The sequence below is a fragment of the Drosophila gunungcola genome (assembly GCF_025200985.1).
Source record: "Drosophila gunungcola strain Sukarami chromosome 2R unlocalized genomic scaffold, Dgunungcola_SK_2 000006F, whole genome shotgun sequence".
In the NCBI taxonomy this organism is placed as follows: Eukaryota; Metazoa; Arthropoda; class Insecta; order Diptera; family Drosophilidae; genus Drosophila; species Drosophila gunungcola.
The window spans coordinates 3,815,217-3,835,739 of record NW_026453168.1 but is presented as its reverse complement, the minus strand read 5'-3'; the positions used below and the strand labels follow the sequence as shown (position 1 = coordinate 3,835,739).

The following is a 20,523-nucleotide window of genomic DNA, read 5'->3' as shown; positions in this document are numbered from 1 at the left end:
GTCAGGCACTTCGCAGCACTGCCACTATCACGTGAATCTGATGGACAATTGTGAACTGTCACTTTTTCGCCAGCGCTTTTCTCACCACACAATTTCGTTCGTATTTGTGGGTGGCGGCGGTCGATTTGCGCTGATTTTTTGGCAGAGAAAAACGCAGCTCGCTGTTCTAACATAGCACAAAAAGCACACTTGTTTCTTTTGCAACCAACCAGAGCCGCTCAAAAGTAAGTGCAACAGTAGATAGGCGGTTTTTTCACATCGCCGTGAAAAGTGCAATACTTCTTCCCCCCTTCGACGATGAAAACCTCCATATACTACATCGCAGTAGGTCTGCTGACCAGGAAAAAGTGCAACAAATGTTTTATAACTAACCGAAGATAGTGAGAAAATGTGTTTTTGCAATGTGGCTATGATTTTTTTCAAAGCAGTGTGACCCTGAAAAATAGAGTTCGTCAGTTTGCAGCGTTCCGTTTTCGACTGCAGCATTTCGTGCGGCAAGCGGATATATCTGGAAATATCCAGGTGGATACATCAAGGGGCTGTAGGCGGGAAGTCGGAAAAAATCTGTGAAAAGTGTTTTGGTTTTTGTGCTGAAGAAAACCCGTGAGCAGCGGAAAATTATCGATCGAAAACTGTCATGTGACTGTCAACGAACAGCTGACTGGTCTATAGAAACTCACCACAGCGAGGGGTGAAGAGAGTAGCTCTCTCTTTACAACTGTTCCTCTCTCTTGCTCTCTCTCTCTCTCCTTGGGTAAACAAAATAAGTTGAAAATTATTGTTTAAAATTTAATATACTTTTTGGTTAGTTTCCCACTAAGCACGTACTTGAATGATTAATAGATCATGTTGTGCGAAAACAAGCAAAAGCATTTAGTAACGCCGCGCGAGGACTAATAAATAATGGTATTGCGTGCAACAAGGACCTTGGTGAAAAGCGACCATACATTAGTTATACATATGTAGAAACTCGAGGCGAAAGTCAAACATGGCCAATAAGGCGGAAATTCAAATGGCCAAACAGCTGCTGGAATTCCAGCGCGTGCTTATCTGTGTGGCCGTATGTGTGTGCAAGGTCTCCTGATCCGCCCACTCCTTCCACTTTCGCCCACCACCCCCCACAATCCACCCCCCGGCAAGCACATTATTATTAATTAATTTGGGCGCACACCCACTGCGGCGAGGATATCGTCAAAACTTTGTTTTTTTCTCCTTTTGCGCCTTTGGTCATTGGTTTTTATTGTTTTCTGTTTTCGTCGCTGCAATTTCCTGTATTGGCTTTGGACTACCCCAACTGAATGTGGATATGGACAAGGACCTGGGGTCCACGGGCCCACTCCATTAGCGACAGCCGTTGGCCAGTCAGACTGGCTCCATTCGCCTGGCGACACGATGGCTGGAGCCCTCCGCCCACCGCCCCTCAATCCTCGCCTTGCCCCTGGATTCGGGCCAATCCACGTCACCAGTCCAACATGGCAGCATAACAGGCACTCCTCCTCCTCCTCGCCCGCTTAGTCCTCCCTATCTATTACCTCACTTCGCCCCGCAGCAATTTGACTTTCGCTTCTAAAAATAAACATACGTAGTTGTGCACTGAAAACAAAACACAGCCACATACTCAGCATGAGTTGTAGAACCGAATGGCAAGTCATGAAGTATCGAAAACATATTGCGAAACTCAATAGCATAGGCGGACTAAACATGAGTTGTTAATTATCATATGAAAAAAATTCTCTTATTAGAACGTCCCTTTTGTGACATTCGAACATTCATATCTTCATAGAAAAGTAGATAAATATTCACATACCAATTTCATATAACTTCACATGTCTTACGGCTTAAATACCTAAAAATTCCAACTTTAAATTCATATAATACAATTTTTATGTTTTAACTGTGCCTTGATATTCAAATATTTAATTTTTATGTTAAAAAATGAACAAATAAAAGATACATCAATTTGTTTGGGCCATAATGTTATCCTAGGCAAAATGAATCAGTTTAAAGACAATAACTTTAGTTTTGCATAAAGATATCACTCCGGTGTTGCCATATATACTTCTTCGATATAAACATGGCTTATTTAAAGCCCCCCAGTGCCGGGTCTGATCTTGTTATGTAATTTTCTAACCTTTATTTTCGAAACAAAACCCTATAGAATTTTGATGATATTTTTTCTTAGCGTGATTCCATTTACCATTTACCATTTCCCGGTTGTCTGTTGCCAGGCTTGTTGCTGTTGTCACTCCCATCCCCTTTTAGTTATTGTGGTTGCCGCTTTTAGCTTCCTGGGCGAGGACAATGCACTGCCTTGACTTCTGACTGGGGATAGAGGAAGGATTTGGAGATGGAGCTGGCCTGTTGTCACTCCTTGGGCTCGTGTTTTGTTTTCGTGTCTCTTTGTGAAGGCCATCATCGTGGTTATGTAATAACAGTGTGCCCACCATAGGCCGAAATTGGGTAAAGTTAGATTTATATCTCGTGGCGTTTGCTGTGTGATTACTCATACGCCCTGTGCCAGGAGCAAACAGACGAGGAGCGACGCTAGGAGTCAGCGACACTTACCCAAATTGAGCACTCGTTTTGGCTTTGGCCATGCCGCCATCTGCCTTCTATGCTTTCCGTGCTTTCCGTGCGGCTTCGTCATCAACCGCTTTCGGAAACAACGAATCGGATCGCAGATACTTCGGCCCCACGCTTTTCCGACTACCATGGCATCTGGTCGTTGTGCCAGCACTCATTTGGCAACGAACCACCGACAAAGAAGCACGGCAGCATGTGGTTGAACCGGAAAAAGTAGGAAAAACAAACGGAGTAGAGGAAAACCCGAAACGGCGGCCAGGGCAAAATGCCAGAAAACCTGGTGGAAAAGTTCCTGACCATTCTGTTGAGACGCAAGGAGTGCTAGGATCAAGTGTTTGTGTAAGCAACGAGGACTGTGTATATAATAAATATGCCTAAACCGAAACCGAAACACAGACAAACTGGCGCTGGACTGTCTGGCGCCAGAGTTCGGGTTTGTGATGGTTCGGTTCGGTATACTCCTTTGTCTGGCAAAACTGCACTGTTCAAAGTTCGATCGTGCATACTAATGAATTGCTCCGAGTGTCAATTAAATTTTCATCAGCAGAAACTTTCAAGTCATGCAAGCAATAAAAGGAGTTACATAATTTAGGAGGGGGTTATCGATTAGTCAAGGTCACAGACAAATTGGCTCCAACTTTCACTCACTCTCTCCTCCTATCCTTTCGCCCACTTTATAGCCATCAAGATGATGTCCGAATATTGGATTATCTCGGCCCCTGGCGACAAGACCTGCCAGCAGACGTACGACACGATGAACAACCTGACCAGCAAGCAACACAACCTGTGCAATAACTACAAGTTCCATATACCAGACCTCAAGGTGAGTTCACTTACGATCATAAGAGACTATAGGATATCCTTTTCTCAAATAAAATATATACTTCTTATACAAAAGTTACAATATGATCTTTTTCTAATCACTGATTTTAACTGCAGGTTGGCACCCTGGACCAACTGGTGGGCCTGTCCGACGATCTGGGCAAGCTGGACACCTATGTGGAGCAGATCACCCGCAAGGTGGCCAACTACCTGGGCGAGGTGCTGGAGGATCAGCGGGACAAGCTGCACGAGAACCTGATGGCCAACAACAGTAAGTCGTCTGCCTGCCAGCACTTATGTTGTATTCTTAGCCTAGCTTAGTCTAGCTTAGCTTAGTTCCGTTTAGTTTAGTTTAGTTTAGTTTAGTTTTAGTTAACGTGGTTAGGTGATGCCTGTTCCGAGTCACGAATCTCTATATCGTTTTGGTTCTTTAGTTATTTCTAAGCAGTTCTCCTGAACGTAGACACTGTTGAATCGGAATGCTCAGATATGATCGTACCATGTGTATTGCCCACATCTATTGTTTACCCACAACTGTTCTGTACTAACTAACAACCAGTGAGAGTACCATCGAATTCCTTATTTTCCCAGCCGCCGTGGGCTGTTACTATGGAATGTTTTGATCTATCTAAGACTCTGTTTGAGAAAAGCCCAACCTAACTAACACGAATCCCGTCTATTACAATCACGATTTTTATATACATACGTTAACCAGTAGTTCAAGATTATGCGAGAAACAGATTTAAAAACTAATCGATTTTCAGCCGAAACCCTCGGGCCTTACATTTATTTAATTCGATTTCCTAGGCCTTTTACGTTTTTCGTTTTTCCATATTATTTTGTTTTACACTCCTGGGTTCTTTTTGATTTTAATTTGATCTATTTGGTTGAATTTTCATTTGATTTTCTTTGAACTCATGCGCACAATCATCACCACTGAAAAGAAGGATATTACGTAGATATCTAGTTCGAGTTGGTCTGAAAAGATACAGTGCCATCCAACAACAATGGAATTAAAGTTTGCGGCCCATCATAAACAAAATAGTTGCAATTAAAAAGAAAGAAAATTAGCCGAATGGGAATTTGCGTTGTTTATTTTGTGTTGCGTTTGTTGTACATTTTAATACGCACCGACCTCACACGCTATATAAATCTACAACTATACTATACTATTCTATACTATGCCAGCTGAGACACACACAGATACACACACACACCATCGTATTTTTGGCCCCATTCAAGGGCGCCCAAATTCCCGGTCAATTACTCCGTGCTCTCGGTTGAAGGTCGACCCAAGAAAACAAAAAAAAAAAAAACAAAAACAATATATATATATATATATATATATATATATATATATATATATATTATAATTACACTATGCCAAACAATAGAGAGAGACACTTACACACGCTAAAGGAGTACAGTGAACACTTTGTATATTTTACATAAATTGTTGTACGTTTCTTTTCGGTTTTTGATACGATTGAGTTCGACAAGTTATTTGTGGTTTTCCGTCATTTGAAAGCCCATTAGTTTTTAAATCATTCACCGCAATAAACAGAACGAGAAAAAGATACAATGAAGATGAAAATGAAGGAAAGCTAATGTGTAACGATATATAGACCCATAAACTGCATATATATATACTGTATAAATATTTGACCATAAACTTTTGCGCGAGTGTCGTTCCCTCATACTTATCTTTTAATTTTTATTTCGACTTTACATGTAGTTTTATTTGTATAAATAACTATGTAAGTGCGTGCGTGAAAAAGTTGGCCAACTTTTGTTCTGTACATATATGTATATCTATATTTATATAGACTGTTGTAACTGTAACTGTTGTGTGTGTGTGTGTGTGTGCCTAATTGGAGTGTGTGCGTGTGTATCTGTGTTGTCTCATTTCCTCACCTGCATCGATCCGCTTGGAAAACGCTTATTTTTGTACCATTTTCCCCGAAGAACCCACTCACACACAAAACGCCTGCAGTGCAGAGAGATGCAACTCAAAGGACCTGCTTTTCCGGGTACACTTCTGCGTGCGTGTGTGTGTGTGTGGGTGGGTGGGCGATTGTCTGTGTCCTGTACACCTGTTCATTCGCCTTACACATCCAACGCATTTCGCTAATTGGGAAAGTTGGGTAAAGATACTTGCAATTAGAGCTAATTGGTAAAGAGTGGCAAGAGCACAAGAAAAACAACGACAACGAAACGCTTTTACACTGCAAACCAAATACCAGAGTACCAGAAAACGCCCAAAACGAAAGCACAAAATGAGACGCAAACATCTATCAGCCATGGGATCACTGAGTTCCCCCGATTTCATTTTTTGTTCCACTGTTGTTCATGGGATGCCATTCAGTTCCGATGCCTTTTCGCACACAAAACTCCTAAAAGCAACTAAATCCAAAAAACCAACCCGCACACATGAGTTTCAAATTATTTACATTATCCCATATGATTTTCCTTATTTATTTTAAACGATATTTACAAAACGATAAGTAACTTTTGGTTTCGCTTTTGGTTTATGTTTATGATGATAATGACTATAATGATTATGATAAAAACCCGCAGAAGAAGTGCGGTCTTAGAGTTATGAAAGCAGTTGATCTCGAGAATGTGTAGGCAAATTGGGATAGTGAGGCTTAGCCCCTAAATGTATGCTATATAGTTTAACTTTTAATTTATTTCGACCTTCCCGCCCGGAAATCGAGCCGAAATCGAGCCGAAAACCTAGCTAAGACTAAGTCTGCCATCGAATCTAAATACCTTGTGTTGTATTGTCTGTATCGGTAATTGAATCGCCACGAAAACACGAAACTCCATCTCAAATCGAACCCCGATCGCCACCACCATCCGTCAACTGAATCCTGAATCGGCTCAAATCAAATCCTGATCGAATCCTGATCGAATCCTGGTCGAAACCCGAACGAATGAATCCCGATCGAATCTCGCGCGGATGCAGGTCCTGGGCCACCCGACGACAGCATGCCGTGTCGCCACCACCAGCGCATCAAGCATCTCAGCCTGCGACACCAGCGAAAACACCAGCACACGCACCACCAAAACAAACCCCAACACTATCATCACCACCACCATCACCACCAGCTGCCGCAGGATCTCAAGGGTAAATCCGCAGGGACCAGTTCTCCCGCCACGCCCCCGCACATGCCCTCGCCCCCCACTCTTCCGTCTGCCTGTGCCTGCGACGTCCTCGCCCCCGCTTCCGGATCCTTATCCGGCGGCAGCCTGACTAACCTTTCGTCGGGCCACGACGCGGAGCCGGAGCCGGAGTTCGATGGCTGTCCGTGCGACGAGTGCTTCGCCTGCGCCCCGCCCAGCACCAGTGCCACGGCCAGCACGCTCCTGGCGGACGAGTGCTACTCGCAGACGGCCTCCTCGATGCTGAGTGCCACCCGCTGTGCCCTGTCCACGGTGGCGGCGATAGCCACCGGGAGTGGACTGGGCGGCGGCGGCGGACTGGGCAGCGGTCCGAGCACCAGTGCCGCGGCCGCCGCTGCTGCCTCTCACAGCGTTGGTGGTGGGGTTGGGGGTGTGGCTGCGCCCGCCTCCTGCTCCACGCTCAGCTCCTCGGCGTACTTCTCCACGTCGGCGCCCACGACCAGCAGCTCGGTACACAGCAGCATGTCCCGCTCTAACAGCAAGCGGCTGAATAACAACACTTGCAGCATCAACAATAACAAGCTCAGCTTCCGCAGCGGCAGCCACGTGAGCCAGCTGCACCTGGCCACGCATCCCCAGCAGCAGCAGCAGCAGCATCATCATTCGCATCCGCATCAGCAGCAAACAGTGCATCACATGCCACATGCCAATCCGCTGCAATCGCCCACGCAAAAGTCCATGTCGGAGGACGACGAGGCGGCCCCCGAAGATGGGGAGACGGACGAGGACCCCAAGAGTCCGCACAGTGTGCAGTCCGATCTGTCGGACACCTTCGACTGGTGGTTCAATAAGCCCAAGCGTAACTCTAAGAAGAGCAGGTATCTTATCATCGCATTACCTACTTTGTAGAACGTTGCCAAATCGCCAGCACCCCAGACAAAAAAAAATAAATAAAAATAAAACAAAAACCCAAAAACCAGAAAAAAAAATAAGTCAGTCACCTGCTGTCATCCCGCTAAGCTTAGCCAAACAAAAAAAAAAAAAGAATAAAACACCAGCCCAACAAAAGCACACTACACACGCTGTAAAAACACAAGATACAACACACAACACCACACTGAAACAATGGCGCACCCGCTTTGCCTGCCTGCCCTCATCCAAAAACCGCACACACACACACACACATCCAGCAATATGAATACCCAGAACATCCATAAATGTTTGAGTTGATTAAGAACCGAGAACCGAGTCAAATGCAATAATAATGTATTTCTTTTTTAAATCACTCCCCATCGCACATTGCCCCACCGATCATTTTGCCATTTCGCAATTGAAACACTGACACCGACAGTGCACAACAGCAACACGAGACACCAGCACCACCACCACAGCAACATGCAACCAACAACCCACTGACCTCACAGCAACACCAACAGACACACCAGCAACAAACACAACAGACACAACAGCAACATACACAACAGCAACATACGCAACAGACACAACAACAACAACAACAACACCTATCCAAAGCAATGACATTTTGGCATCAAGCATCGACCACACCGCGCTCTAGTTATCGCTCTTTCTTCAATTCTCTTGCCGATCAAATTTATAGCAAACGTTCTACACCGAGTCAATTAAATATAAACAATGGATTTAATTTAACACCAACACATAGATCGTCTCCAGTGAGTAGTTGTTGTGGCAGTAGTAGCCAGGGGCGATCCAGTCCGGACACGGATCCCGCCGAGCCGCCCGAGTTTCCGCTGAGTCCAGGTTAGCATGCCTGGGTTGGTCTGGTCTTGGTCCCCACCCAACCCAACCCAACCCAACCCAATTCAATCCAATCCAATCCAATCCACTTTGTTGCAGATCTCTTGATCGGCGTTGACATATACCCTACTTTAAGTGTACATGTTGATGTTGCCGTTGCTCTGCAGTTTCCTTACTTTATTCCTTTCGTTTCGTTTCGTTTCGTTAGATTTTCCTCATATTTTCTCTGATTCTGATTCTGTATCTAATTCTAGTTTTCGATTTCCGATTTATGTTTTTTTTTTCTTTTGAGCAACTTGATGTTTCCCAAAGCCACACCACCACCTACCTTTCCACTTTCTTTGATCGTCGTCCACTCGTCGGGAGTAAATTGCAATTGCAGACGAGTTTCTGTTGTCTATCTTTTAGTTGAAGCAACTATTTTGCCCAGTGATCGTCACGAAGTTTTATCCTTCTTTCGCCACTTTTGATTTGCCTTTCACTCCTTTCTCTGTGGTATTTTGCAAACGCCTTTTGTTTGCGCTTTCGTTTTGCTTTCTCGCGATTTGACCATATGAATATGAATATGAATATGAATATTTGACTATAAGTACACGGATCTGTTGATTATTTGTACCAGTGTAAAAGTGTAAAAGCGATTATGTTGTTCTTTCAGTGTACGCTCACCACCACCAAATCACCAAATGTTGTTCTGCGCTCCACATTATTACAGCCACGTAAAACGCCGATTCCCATTAAGCTATATATCAGCAACCTCACCTCAAAACAATCACAAAATAAATCTAAAAAAAAAAATGCAGCTTTGCCCAGCGCCAAATGTTGACTGTTGACCAATCTCTGAGTTACTGTTTGCTTTGTTCGCATTTTAATTTGTCCTTTGAGTGTCTATATATATGTACTTACCACACAGCATTATGCTTTTCAAAGTCCAGCTAACGTGTTGTGCCGTGTGACACGAAAGGTATTTCCAAATTGAGACTAATATGCGTAGTCCAAAATCCCCTTAATTCCCGTAGCCTCTATTATTAAACTGCATCCAAATTGTTCGTTAATCGATGTTCCTTTTTAATCTTAACCAATTTATATATCCTGTAAGTGTGCGTGTGTGTGTCTGAGTAATCCTAATGTAATGTTCTGTGTGTCCAGTCTGACCAACTAACTAGCATTTTTCAGTTACCTTATTTACTTATACAGCTTTATTTATATAACTTTAATTTAAAATAGCTTTCGAGCCTAATTCTATACAACTTTTAGATCAATTACTATGTATTTTTTCAATTTCGTTTTGTACTTAAACATTAATTGAACAACCAAACGTTTGTTCTGCTAGTCAACTAAGTGAAACCATTGAACCATTGCGCCATACAGCTTGACTAATACCCTTTCTCTACGAACCAAATAGCCGAACTGCCGCAGTACTTGACCCGCTTCCAATGGGATATGGCCAAGTACCCGATCAAGCAGTCGCTGCGCAACATCGCCGACATTATTTCCAAGCAGATCGGCCAGATTGATGGCGATCTGAAGACCAAGTCGCAGGCCTACAACAACCTTAAGGGAAATCTGCAGAACCTGGAAAAGAAGAAGACGTGAGTGGGGATAATTGAATTAAGTTGGTAACACCCATTAACACATGTTTTATATATTTAATCCACCCCCAACAGTGGCAGCTTGCTGACCAGGAATCTGGCTGACTTGGTCAAGAAGGAGCACTTCATTCTGGACTCGGAGTATCTGACCACCCTGCTGGTCATTGTGCCCAAGTGAGTTACCACCCATCCTATTGATTGTTTGAACTGTGGATGTAATGTAACTGAATCCCCACTTATCCACAGGGTCATGGCCAACGACTGGCTGACCAACTACGAGAAGATCACCGACATGATCGTGCCCCGCTCGTCGCAGCTCATCCAGGAGGACAACGACTACTGCCTCTTCAACGTGACCCTCTTCAAGAAGGTGGCCGAGGAGTTCAAGCTCCATGCCCGCGAGCGCAAGTTCATTGTGCGCGACTTTGTCTACAACGAGGAGGAGCTGGCCGCCGGCAAGAACGAGATGACCAAGCTGATGACGGACAAGAAGAAGCAGTTTGTGCGTGGCCCCCTTACAATATAGCCCCCACGGCAGAGATGTACTAATCGTAAATCCATTTCCATTTCAGGGTCCCCTGGTTCGTTGGCTAAAGGTCAACTTCAGCGAGGCCTTCTGCGCCCTGATCCACGTGAAGGCGCTGCGCGTGTTTGTGGAATCCGTGCTGAGGTAAGTGGTAGCTATACTATAATAAGCATTAATAAACATAAGTAACAATGATTTTGTGATCCCACACAGATACGGCCTGCCCGTCAACTTCCAGGCCATCTTGATCGAGCCCAACAAGAAGAGCGTGAAGCGTCTGCGCGATGTGCTCAACCAGCTTTACGGTCACTTGGATGGCGCCTCCGCTGGCGGTGCTGTCAGCAGTGCTGATGTGGGTGCTACTTAATCCCAATCCTCCCTTGAATAATTTTGACTTAATTTTCATTTATTTTATCCCACAGAATGTGGACATCCCCGGCCTGGGCTTTGGCCAGTCCGAATACTTCCCCTATGTGTTCTACAAGGTTAACATCGATATGGTGGAGCAGGCCAAGGTCTAAGATCGCCCGCCGTCGTCCCCATACATTGCACACATCCAGCCACACAAAAAACACTTTACTACTACTATAAAAACAACCAACTTCAACTTAAAATCAGCTGAACCATTCGCAGACATCTAATGAAACAAAATTAATAGATTACTTTAAATAATTTTAGTCATTGTTATCTAATTATTGTTGTTATTTATGTTGCGCGTTGCCGAATATCTGTTTCAAATCAACTTCCGGTTCGAGAAATCGAGACACGCGCGTCAATCGAGCAAAAAAAGAAAGAAATCGTTTGCAATCACCCAAGATCTTGTAGAACTTCCCGATCGTTCTTTGTCCCCCTTCAGTTCGCAAAACAGTATTTTATGTTTTTCATATGCCTTACTATGATTATGATATGATGAATGAACAGAGTGTTTAACCCGTAGCCAAATTTACACACATTGTCGCTGAAGCTCCGGCTTTAGTTCTCCTTTTTCGTTTATTTGTTTGTTTGTTTGGTAGCTATACAATAAACATTTACATTTGAGTTACATTTTGTTTTACAAACATTTCGTCTCGTTTCGTGCTTGTGCTCCACTTGGTATCTGTATATCCGTGACTAACAGCCAACATACAAAAACATGCCCAAAATAAATTTAAGCCCAAAAATGGTGTCGCAAATCGCAAACCGAACTAATTGCGCTCACAAATTTCCGATGCAATGGTACGTTTCGAGTAAAGTCAAACTATTAATTAACGGAAGTATTGTATTTATAAATGTTGCCTAGATGTTGAAAGTCTAAAAACAAGTCTAAGCCATGCGCGCGCTGTTTGCATACTACTAATCGCTGAGGAGAACCGCTCGAGCCTCTTGTGGTTCTGCCTGTTTTGTTTAAGCCCGCGTGTTCGCTAACCCAACCAAAAACTACCAGCAGCGGACAAGGGTGAACCGGATATGAGATATGAACAATAATATTATATTCGTATGTAGAGTTTTTCAGTTTTTCCTATTGCTAAATCGAGAATTGTGTACCGAGTTAAGCGAAACGTGAGAGAGATACAGTATCTATTATATAAATATTTTAACGTTATGCATACTATGTGTAAAAATGAAACGAAAGAAACCATGTAAATGTCATTGCGTTATATAAGGTGCAATTAAGCCATCCTTGTAAATAATTATAAAGAAAGAAAGACATTCCCAACTTTGTTTTGTTATCAATTGTTTGGATTGGAGCCAAATCCAGTTCGCATTTATTATTAAATACTTGTATCTTAGTCTAAGGTATCAAACGCTTCTTGGACTTCAACTTTCACAGAGTTCATTCGAATAAGTTAAAATTATCGTTTTTAGAGAGAACAAATATAAAAAATTGATAAAGAGAAATGTATAAATTGGGACATAATTATTTCAAATTCGATCAAACTCTGTGAAAGTGGAAAAAGGCGTTTGACTATTTCAATTAATGATCTTTAGGTGCTAGATCTCCTGTTTGGGCTTGTTCTGCGAGGAGGCGTTGCGCGATATCTTCAGAATATTAGGGGGCTTGGGCTGATTCTTGTCCGCCTCGTATTGTGCGCGATGCAATCGCTGGCGATGCTTGTACATGTTGGCGCTGCAGAAGAAAGTCATCGGGCAGTTGGGACACGTGTAGAGTACCTCCCCGGTGTGGGTGGATGTGTGTTCCTGCGGGGAGATTCACAAAGTACAAATTTACAAATCTGTTTTTGCGAAGATGTCTTAGCCTCACCTTAAGCTCCTGCGGCCGTTTGAAGGCCTTCTCGCACATGGTGCACTTGAACTTGCGCTCACACTCGTGATTGTGATAAATGTGACGCCTGAGAGCTCTTGCATTCGGTGACACCTTGGCGCAAATGTGGCAGCGGTGCTCGCCTGCACTCTCCACGTGAATGCTCTTCATGTGCTGCTTCAAACCGGTCATGCCCTTTAGCCAGGCGCCGCAAATCTGGCACTGCTTCAGCTCTGGCTCCGGACGCGGCTTGTCCGAGTGCATCAGCTCCTGGTGCTTCTTCAGGATGATCTTGGTGCGCATCTGCTTGCCGCACTTGTCGCAGATGATGGTGCTCTCCGGGTCGTGCATGGAGCTCATGTGGTTCTTCAGCTTGCGCTCGGTGAGGAATCTGTTGGGGATGGTTAAACAAAGTTGTAGAAGGAGCGTTGGGTTGGTAAGGATGGCACTCACTTCTTATTACACTCGGAACAAGTGAACTTGAACTCCGATTTGGGCACATGCTTGTTCAGCTTGTGGTAGTCAATGGCCGTCTTGCTGAGGAAGGTCTTTGAGCACAGGTCGCAGCTGAACGTCAGCTTAATGGCCGGATCCATGTGGACCTGCTGGTGCGACTCTAGGTGCCGTGAGTTCTGGAATGACTTCTCGCACACGGTGCACTTGAAGTGCTCGGGATTCCAGTGGACGAGCACATGCTCGGCCAGCACTTTGCGTTGCGTGAACTTCCGGCCACAGCACATCATGTAGCCGGGATCGACCTGGTGGGTGAGTCTGTGGTGGCGCTGCATCTCGGTGAAGTTGTGCACCAGCAGATTGCAGATGGCACACGGCAGCACGCTGGTGAAGAACTTGGCGATGATAACGTCGTACTCCTCCTGCTGTTTCTTGCGCTGCTCCAGCAGTTCGCGGGACATGCGCACTTTCGGCTCCGCCGGTTTCGTCCGCTTCTTGTACTTCTTGGGCCGCACCACCGTCCTCTTGGGCAGCACGGCGAACTCCTGCTTCCCGGGATTGTCCAGCTCGAAGTCGGAATCAGAGTCGAAGCCCCCGCTGCCTCCATAGTTGTCCTCGGAGGAATTGTCGCTGGGCACCAGGTCGTCGTCCAGGTTGCACGAGAAGTCGGGATCCGCAACCTCGTCCATGAACTCATCGAGCTCCTCTGTCTTAAAGTTCAGTTGGATGTCTTCTTTTGGCTTCTGCAGGACGGCAGTGGCGGTATCCGATTTCCGGGGACGACCACGTCGCTTTTTGGGCGGCGCGGGCTCTGTGGTTGCATCAGCGACATCCTCATCCTTGTCCTTGTCCCCAGAGGATCCGTCCTCTGCCTTTAGGCGCTTCCTCAAGCGTCTGGCTGTGCCCTCCAGTTGATCCTGGGGTGTTTGCGTGCTGGAGGTGCTTTCCAGGATCTCGATGCGGGGTAAATGGTCTAGTTCGTGCTCCTCTATTTTGACCTCCGGGTAGAAAAAGTTGCGCCCGCAAAGTTCAGATGGCTCCTGCGCCCGCGGCTCCTCCCCTTCCGTTGGAAGTTTCGCGACTTCCGGGAAGGAGGAAGTGCCCTGGGTGAGGGGATCATCCTCCATGAGCAGCACTTTTGTTTCCTGCAACGAGCTCTGCGCCGCACTAACGAATTCATGCAAAGTATTAAAGTCGGACACGGTTTTCCAGCAGCGTCCGCAGATCCTGTCGTGGCTTTCCTTGGAGATCTGGAAGGGGAAGTGCTGGTTGACGATCCTGGCCACCTCCAGTTGCGCGGCCCGCGCGGAGTGCACGTCTATGTAGTCGCCCATCATGGCCGAATACTCGCACATGCAGAGTAAGCAGCACGAAGAGGAATCTATTGAGATAGTTAGAATATAATGTCAACAATTGAGCAAAACTGGCTTGGGCAGGAACAGCTTCCTCTCGCCGATTCCTGCATTGTCTTGAGCTTACCCATTGCTAATTGTACCCTTTGTTACAAGCAATTGAAAGCCATCTAATGATTGGGCCGTAAAATGCAGTTTTTTATTTACTAATTTGTTTAATGCCGCAGTGCACTCAAAACGCCAGCTGTTTTTCAGTTCACAATAGCAGAGCAAGCTGCGGGCATTTAACAACACTTTCGCAGTCGATGGGGCGAAATGGGATTTTACAGCTGCAAAAGAGCTGGTCACTCTAAAGGTGGATGCGTTAAAACTTATTGTTATTATTTTAATTATTTTTAAGGGAAATAAAGCTGTTAATGCAGTTGAGTTAAGTTTCTTTGAAGTGGAAACCTAAAGAAAGCTTTCCAGTTAGAGAAAAACATCACTGCAGGTGAGGAAATACTGTAATGCTTTAGGGTAGCACATTTGGCCATTTGTTTACGTTTTTACTTTCTTATTTCCAGCAGATCCAAACATGTCGGATCCAGAGAAAGTTGAGGTAAGACTATATTATATACACAATGTTTTACAAATACTTATCCTACTTGCCTACCTAGACCGAGAAACGCCCTAGTGAAGTCCCCAATGCCGTGGAGCTCAGGGAAACCATTTGGTACTCCATAGGAGAGCTTGTGGAGATGATTGTATGTCCAGGCTGTGGAAAATCTATGGTATCCTTCAAGAACCGTTTTGCCCACGTCAAGAAGTGCTTCAGCATCAAAAGACGGGGTCCATTGTACAGGATCTACGGATATGCCGAGTGCAAGTGCGGTTTACTCATTGCAGACACGGCAAAGGCTCGAAAACTGCATGTTTGTATGGTAAATGATGATGAAGATAACAATAAGATAATAAGTACTAAGATGTATCTGCTTTTTTCAGGGTAAAGTTCGACCCTGCAAGCCAATTTGCCCAGTTGAGCCGAAGAATCCTCCGGCTGAGGCACAGCCTTGTGATGAGTTGCCCACCAAGCCTGTGCAAAATGTGGAGCAAACTGGGAAGGTCGAGAATAAAACGTGGATTCACAATTTCACCAGCCCCATCCAGCAAAAGGATCTCTCGTTCCTGGACATTTCCTGTTCCATTAACCCTGATCCCAAGCCAACGTCGAGGCCGCGGGTCCGTAACTTCGACAAACCTTCCCGATTGTTGGCTCCCAAGGAAGTCTGTGTCTACTCCATAATTCGCAAGAATGGAGCTATCACGGTGGCGGGCAGATCTATTCTAAAGCAACGCATGTGTAACGAAAACATTGTCTTAATTAAGAAGCGAAAACTGCGATTGCCTGCGATAAAGCAAAGTGAAAAATCCTGACCTTCAGTTCAAGTCGAATTTAAATCATAATTAGTAGTAAACTAAGCATACTTTAACCATTACTTTAGCATTGAAAGTGTATTTAAAATATTGTTTTTCGTAAAAACTTTTGGACAATTAGAAGTCGAATACATGTACATTTTTTATTTTTAAGTTGAAGTGCACTTTATTGACTACCTTATTGTAAGTGTTTAATTTTTTTCTCGGTAACATAAAAACTCTTAAATACTTAAAATGATAAGTAGAAAAAATGTAGGAAAGGGATGATTTTTCCTAATAAAGATACAGTAAGCTAAATCTATATGGTTGTTTATTGAATCTCGCTTATAAACAATATTACAATGGCAATAATTTTCTCAGGGCGTTCAAATTTATTTCAGCAATTAAGAATTTTTGAATCTAAAATATATATATTATTTTGAAGTCCGTGTACAACTATTTTCAAAAATAAGCGCTCACTTAAAATTACATATTTTTCGTCGAGTTTTTGGGTTAGGTGCGATACCTTTCCACCGCCTGGTCACACTTTCCCGCGAGCAAAACAAAATAATCCACGTAAAAAGGTTGATATCCCGGCGTTTATTTATAAATTATCCGATGTCAGCCGCCAGGAGCCAGGAATACGACTGCACCGCGAAGTGCAGACACCGCCAGCATGGAAACACCATCACCGCAGCGCTAACCAAGCGCTCCATTGACCACCAGAAGCTGGCGGCTTTTATTTTCAAGACGTGCGGCAATTTCGCCAGTATTCTAGACGACCTGGTAAGGTGGTGAAATTACAGGGCTCCTTCTATGGGCCTTATATCTATCGCGCTTTTCCAGGGCCGTTCGGCGGTGCACATGGCCGCCTCGACGGGGCGCTACGAGATTCTGGAGTGGCTGCTCAACCACGGAGCCTACATCAATGGCCAGGACTACGAGTCGGGCAGTAGTCCACTGCACAGGGCCCTGTACTACGGCTCCATCGACTGTGCCGTACTGCTGCTGCGCTACGGGGCCAGTTTGGAGCTCCTGGACGAGGACACCAGGTGCCCGCTGCAGGCCATCTGCAGGAAGTGCGATGATAAGGATCTGGCCACGGATTCACAGTGAGACGTGCACGAGAGCTAATGATTCCCATCCTAATAACAAGTGGATATCCCTCTAGAAACGATGTCCTGGTGTGGGGCTCCAACAAGAACTACAACCTGGGCATTGGCAACGAGCAGAACACCAATGCCCCGCAGGCGGTGGACTTCTTCCGCAAATCCGGCCTCTATCTGAAACAGGTGGCTCTGGGCGCCTACCACAGCCTGTTCTGCGACAAGAAGGGTCACCTGTACGCCGTGGGCCATGGCAAGGGTGGTCGCCTGGGCATCGGCGTGGAGAACAGCCTGCCGGCACCCAAGCGCGTGAAGGTGTCCTCCAAACTGGGCGACGACTCCATACGCTGCATCAGCGTTTCCCGCCAGCACTCACTGGTGCTCACCAATCGCTCGCTGGTCTTTGCCTGCGGCCTCAACGCAGACCATCAGCTGGGCGTGCGTGATGCCCCCGAGCAGCTCAGCCAGTTCAAGGAAGTGGTCGCCTTGCGTGACAAGGGTGCCAGCGAGCTGGTGCGCGTGATCGCCTGCGATCAGCACTCGATCGCCTACGGCAGCAGGTGTGTCTACGTGTGGGGGGCCAATCAGGGTCAGTTTGGCATCAACGCCAACACGCCGAGCATCATGGTGCCCACATTGGTGAGTTATTACCATGTACATGTACCATGTGAAAAGTGTGGCGACTAAGGGTATTTCCTGCAGATCAAGCTGCCTGCCAAGACTGCCATCCGTTTTGTGGAGGCCAACAATGCAGCCACGGTAATTTACAGCGAAGAGAAGATGATCACTCTTTTCTATGCAGACAAGACTAGATACATTAAGACGCCCAAGTAAGTTTACTCTTACTTAGGTCAAAGTTATGCTATACAAATGTGCAACCCACTAGCTACGAGGATCTCAAAAGCATATCTGTGATGGGTGGCCACCTAAAGAACTCCGCCAAGGGCTCCGCGGCAGCTCTGAAGCTACTGATGCTCACTGAAACCAATGTGGTGTATCTCTGGTACGAGAACACTCAACAGTTTTACAGGTACAACACATGAGCTTGATTTAAACCCCTTAAATAACCATGTATTCCCCTTGCAGATGCAACTTCTCGCCCATACGACTGCCCCAGATTAAGAAAATCCTTTACAAGTGCAATCAGGTGTTGGTCCTCTCCGAGGATGGCTGCGTTTATCGGGGCAAGTGCAATCAGATCGCCCTGCCAAACGCAGCGCTGCAGGAAAAGGCCAAGCCCAATCTGGATATCTGGCAGAACAACGATCAGAACAAAACGGAAATCTCCCGGGAACATGTGATCCGCATCGAGCTGCAGCGTGTGCCCAACATTGACCGCGCCAACGACATATTTTGCGACGAGGGGTTTTCATCGTTTGCCGTACTGCAAGAGTCGCACACCAAGTACTTCCGGAAGCCATCAATGCTACGAAGGGAGCACAGCTTCAAGAAGTTGCTGCACGAGACCAGCGATTGTGATGCCGTCCACGATGTGGTCTTTCATGTGGATGGAGAGAAGTTCGCGGCCCACAAGTTAATCATTTTCAGTCGAGCTCCAGGACTCAGAGAGCTCATCCGGTGTTATCTGGACAAGGATATTTATCTAAATGTTGAGCACTTGACGGGCAAGATGTTTGAGGTGGTCCTGAAGCACATCTACTCGAGCTACTGGCCAACTGAGGATGGTGAGTTATGGGTAGTAGTATACAAAGAAAGATCTCGAAAGGTAACACTGTCAATATCCTTTCTAGACATTGACTGCATTCAGCAAAGTCTTGGGCCGGCGAATCCTCAACAGCGAACCCGCACCTGCGAGATGTTCTTACCGCACCTGCAGAAGTTCCAACTAGTCGAACTGGCCAAGTATGTGCAAAGCTACGTTCGTGACCATCAGTTCCCAATGCCCAGTACCCGCCAGCGATTCAATCGCATGTATCGTTCAGATTATCCGGAGCTGTACGATGTAAGGATTGTGTGCGAGGACGGTAAGGTTTTAGAGGCTCACAAGTGCATGCTGGTGGCACGGTTGGAGTATTTTGCAATGATGTTTATGCACTCGTGGGCTGAGCGTTCCTCTGTCACGATGGAGGGAGTTCCCGCGGAGTACATGGAGCCAGTTCTGGACTACCTATACAGCCTGGACACGGAGGCTTTCTGCAAGCAGGGCCACCTGGAGACGTTCCTCTACAACATGATCACCATTTGTGACCAGTACTTTATGGAGTCGCTGCAAAACGTGTGCGAATCGCTCATCCTCGACAAGATCAGCATACGAAAGTGCGGCGAGATGCTCGAGTTTGCAGCCATGTACAACTGCAAACTGCTGCAGAAGGGCTGCATGGACTTCATTTGCCAGAATTTGGCCAGAGTTCTTTGCTACCGCAGCATCGAGCACTGCGATGGAGAGGCTCTAAAATGCCTGAATGAGCACTATCGTAACATGTTCAGCAGGGTATTCGATTACCGCCAAATCACACCCTTTTCAGAGGCTATAGAGGACGAGCTTTTGCTCAGTTTTGTCGACGGTTGCGAGGTGGACCTGGACTACAGAATGGATGCGGTTTGTGTTTAGGTTCTAAAACTTCAGACTCCATATAACGTGAGTTTTTTTTTTTTTTTTTTTGTAGGAATCCCAGCTCAAGCAGGCGGCCAAGCACAAACAGAAGGATCTGCGTAAACAGGATGCTCGACACCAGTACGAGCAGCAGGCCATATCCAGCATGATGAGATCTTTGAGCGTCAGTGAAGCGGTGGAGGTCCCTTCATCGCCCCAGGAAGGCGCTCGCAACGAGGCTAAGAACTGGTCACGAGTGGTGGACAAGAAGGATCAGAAGCGGAAACAGGCTGAAACAGCCTTGAAAGTTAACAACACACTTAGGCAGGAGGAGCCACCATCTCCTGACCTGTTGCCCATTGAAAGGAAGCTCCTGAAGGAGCAAACACCGCCGCCTACTTCCCCCGAAACGGAATCCACCTCGCCACTGGGCAAGAGTTACAATTTAGACTTTAGTTCCTTGACGCCCCAGTCGCAGAAGCTTTCGCAGAAGCAACGGAAGCGTCTCTCCTCCGAATCGAAGAGTTGGCGGGCCACTAACCCACCGCTGGTGGAGCAGTCCTCCACTCCAGTGGCTGTGCCGAATGCCTGGGGAGTTACTGCCACGCCATCGGGCTCGTTCAATGACGCCTTTACTTCTCCCACGACTGGAAGCACTTCGGATCCCACTTCGTTTGCCAACATGATGAGGGGACAGGCTGCCGCCTCCACCACGCCCACGGAGCCGGGCCAGAGCTTCTCGCGCATCCTGGCGGATGAGAGGAGGCAGCGGGAAACGTATGAGCGCATGCGGAACAAGTCCTTGGTTCACACGCAGATCGAGGAGACGGCCATTGCCGAGCTGCGGGAGTTCTACAACGTGGACAACATTGATGACGAGACCATCACCATTGCCCGCATGTCCAGGCCCAGTGACATCAACTTTAGTACCTGGTTGAGGCAGTAAATTGGCACCTACAATCAGCGCTCAGGTAGCCAAGTAATATGGAGTGTTTGTCCATT

General features: G+C 46.1%; 4 protein-coding genes across 10 annotated transcripts; 3 read left to right on the top strand and 1 right to left on the bottom strand.

Moving 5' to 3' along the window:
- Positions 1 to 63: 63 nt before the first annotated feature.
- LOC128254721 (V-type proton ATPase subunit C) lies at positions 64 to 12,037 on the top strand. Of its 6 annotated transcripts, XM_052983979.1 has the most exons (11): positions 66 to 224; positions 3,264 to 3,406; positions 3,523 to 3,676; positions 6,374 to 7,409; positions 7,883 to 8,310; positions 9,710 to 9,896; positions 9,972 to 10,070; positions 10,143 to 10,398; positions 10,469 to 10,566; positions 10,636 to 10,774; positions 10,845 to 12,037. In XM_052983979.1, exons 2-11 carry the CDS (start codon positions 3,272 to 3,274, stop codon positions 10,941 to 10,943), a joined length of 2,631 nt encoding a protein of 876 aa, XP_052839939.1. In that variant the 5' UTR covers positions 66 to 224; positions 3,264 to 3,271; the 3' UTR covers positions 10,944 to 12,037. The 6 variants fall into 6 exon arrangements, with proteins under 6 accessions (XP_052839936.1, XP_052839933.1, XP_052839939.1 ...); XM_052983977.1 differs by lacking the exon at positions 7,883 to 8,310 and having other exon boundaries at positions 70 to 224; positions 6,374 to 6,535; XM_052983978.1 differs by lacking the exons at positions 6,374 to 7,409; positions 7,883 to 8,310 and having other exon boundaries at positions 72 to 224.
- An 82-nt stretch (positions 12,038 to 12,119) lies between these two features.
- LOC128254720 (transcription factor grauzone) lies at positions 12,120 to 14,752 on the bottom strand. Its single transcript, XM_052983972.1, has 4 exons — positions 14,597 to 14,752; positions 13,118 to 14,498; positions 12,665 to 13,055; positions 12,120 to 12,600 (listed from the first exon to the last, which is right to left on the bottom strand). The coding sequence occupies exons 1-4, from the start codon at positions 14,598 to 14,600 to the stop codon at positions 12,394 to 12,396; spliced, it is 1,983 nt and encodes a 660-aa protein (XP_052839932.1). The 5' UTR covers positions 14,601 to 14,752; the 3' UTR covers positions 12,120 to 12,393.
- Positions 14,753 to 14,808: 56 nt separating this feature from the next.
- LOC128254729 (uncharacterized) lies at positions 14,809 to 16,135 on the top strand. Of its 2 annotated transcripts, none has more exons than XM_052983993.1 (4): positions 14,809 to 14,959; positions 15,033 to 15,067; positions 15,126 to 15,389; positions 15,451 to 16,135. In XM_052983993.1, the coding sequence occupies exons 2-4, from the start codon at positions 15,044 to 15,046 to the stop codon at positions 15,880 to 15,882; spliced, it is 720 nt and encodes a 239-aa protein (XP_052839953.1). In that variant the 5' UTR covers positions 14,809 to 14,959; positions 15,033 to 15,043; the 3' UTR covers positions 15,883 to 16,135. The 2 variants fall into 2 exon arrangements, with proteins under 2 accessions (XP_052839953.1, XP_052839951.1); XM_052983991.1 differs by having other exon boundaries at positions 15,036 to 15,067; positions 15,451 to 16,134.
- A 332-nt stretch (positions 16,136 to 16,467) lies between these two features.
- LOC128254717 (inhibitor of Bruton tyrosine kinase) lies at positions 16,468 to 20,523 on the top strand. Its single transcript, XM_052983969.1, has 8 exons — positions 16,468 to 16,647; positions 16,708 to 16,973; positions 17,033 to 17,606; positions 17,670 to 17,797; positions 17,854 to 17,997; positions 18,054 to 18,652; positions 18,719 to 19,527; positions 19,595 to 20,523. Exons 1-8 carry the CDS (start codon positions 16,480 to 16,482, stop codon positions 20,465 to 20,467), a joined length of 3,561 nt encoding a protein of 1,186 aa, XP_052839929.1. The 5' UTR covers positions 16,468 to 16,479; the 3' UTR covers positions 20,468 to 20,523.

Bases quoted from the DNA above. Each gene is read 5' to 3' on its own strand.
- LOC128254729 (XM_052983993.1), top strand. From the start codon at position 15,044: ATGTCGGATCCAGAGAAAGTTGAG. The intron at 15,068-15,125 runs GTAAGACTATAT...TTGCCTACCTAG, and splicing joins CGGATCCAGAGAAAGTTGAG to ACCGAGAAACGCCCTAGTGA. The intron at 15,390-15,450 runs GTAAATGATGAT...TGCTTTTTTCAG, and splicing joins GAAAACTGCATGTTTGTATG to GGTAAAGTTCGACCCTGCAA.
- LOC128254717 (XM_052983969.1), top strand. From the start codon at position 16,480: ATGTCAGCCGCCAGGAGCCAGGAATACGACTGCACCGCGAAGTGCAGA. The intron at 17,998-18,053 runs GTACAACACATG...TTCCCCTTGCAG, and splicing joins AACACTCAACAGTTTTACAG to ATGCAACTTCTCGCCCATAC. The intron at 18,653-18,718 runs GTGAGTTATGGG...TATCCTTTCTAG, and splicing joins CTACTGGCCAACTGAGGATG to ACATTGACTGCATTCAGCAA.
- LOC128254720 (XM_052983972.1), bottom strand. The intron at 13,056-13,117 runs GTGAGTGCCATC...CATCCCCAACAG, and splicing joins TGTTCCGAGTGTAATAAGAA to ATTCCTCACCGAGCGCAAGC. The intron at 12,601-12,664 runs GTGAGGCTAAGA...ATCTCCCCGCAG, and splicing joins AACGGCCGCAGGAGCTTAAG to GAACACACATCCACCCACAC.
- LOC128254721 (XM_052983979.1), top strand. From the start codon at position 3,272: ATGATGTCCGAATATTGGATTATCTCGGCCCCTGGCGACAAGACCTGC. The intron at 10,071-10,142 runs GTGAGTTACCAC...ACTTATCCACAG, and splicing joins CTGCTGGTCATTGTGCCCAA to GGTCATGGCCAACGACTGGC. The intron at 10,399-10,468 runs GTGCGTGGCCCC...TTTCCATTTCAG, and splicing joins CGGACAAGAAGAAGCAGTTT to GGTCCCCTGGTTCGTTGGCT.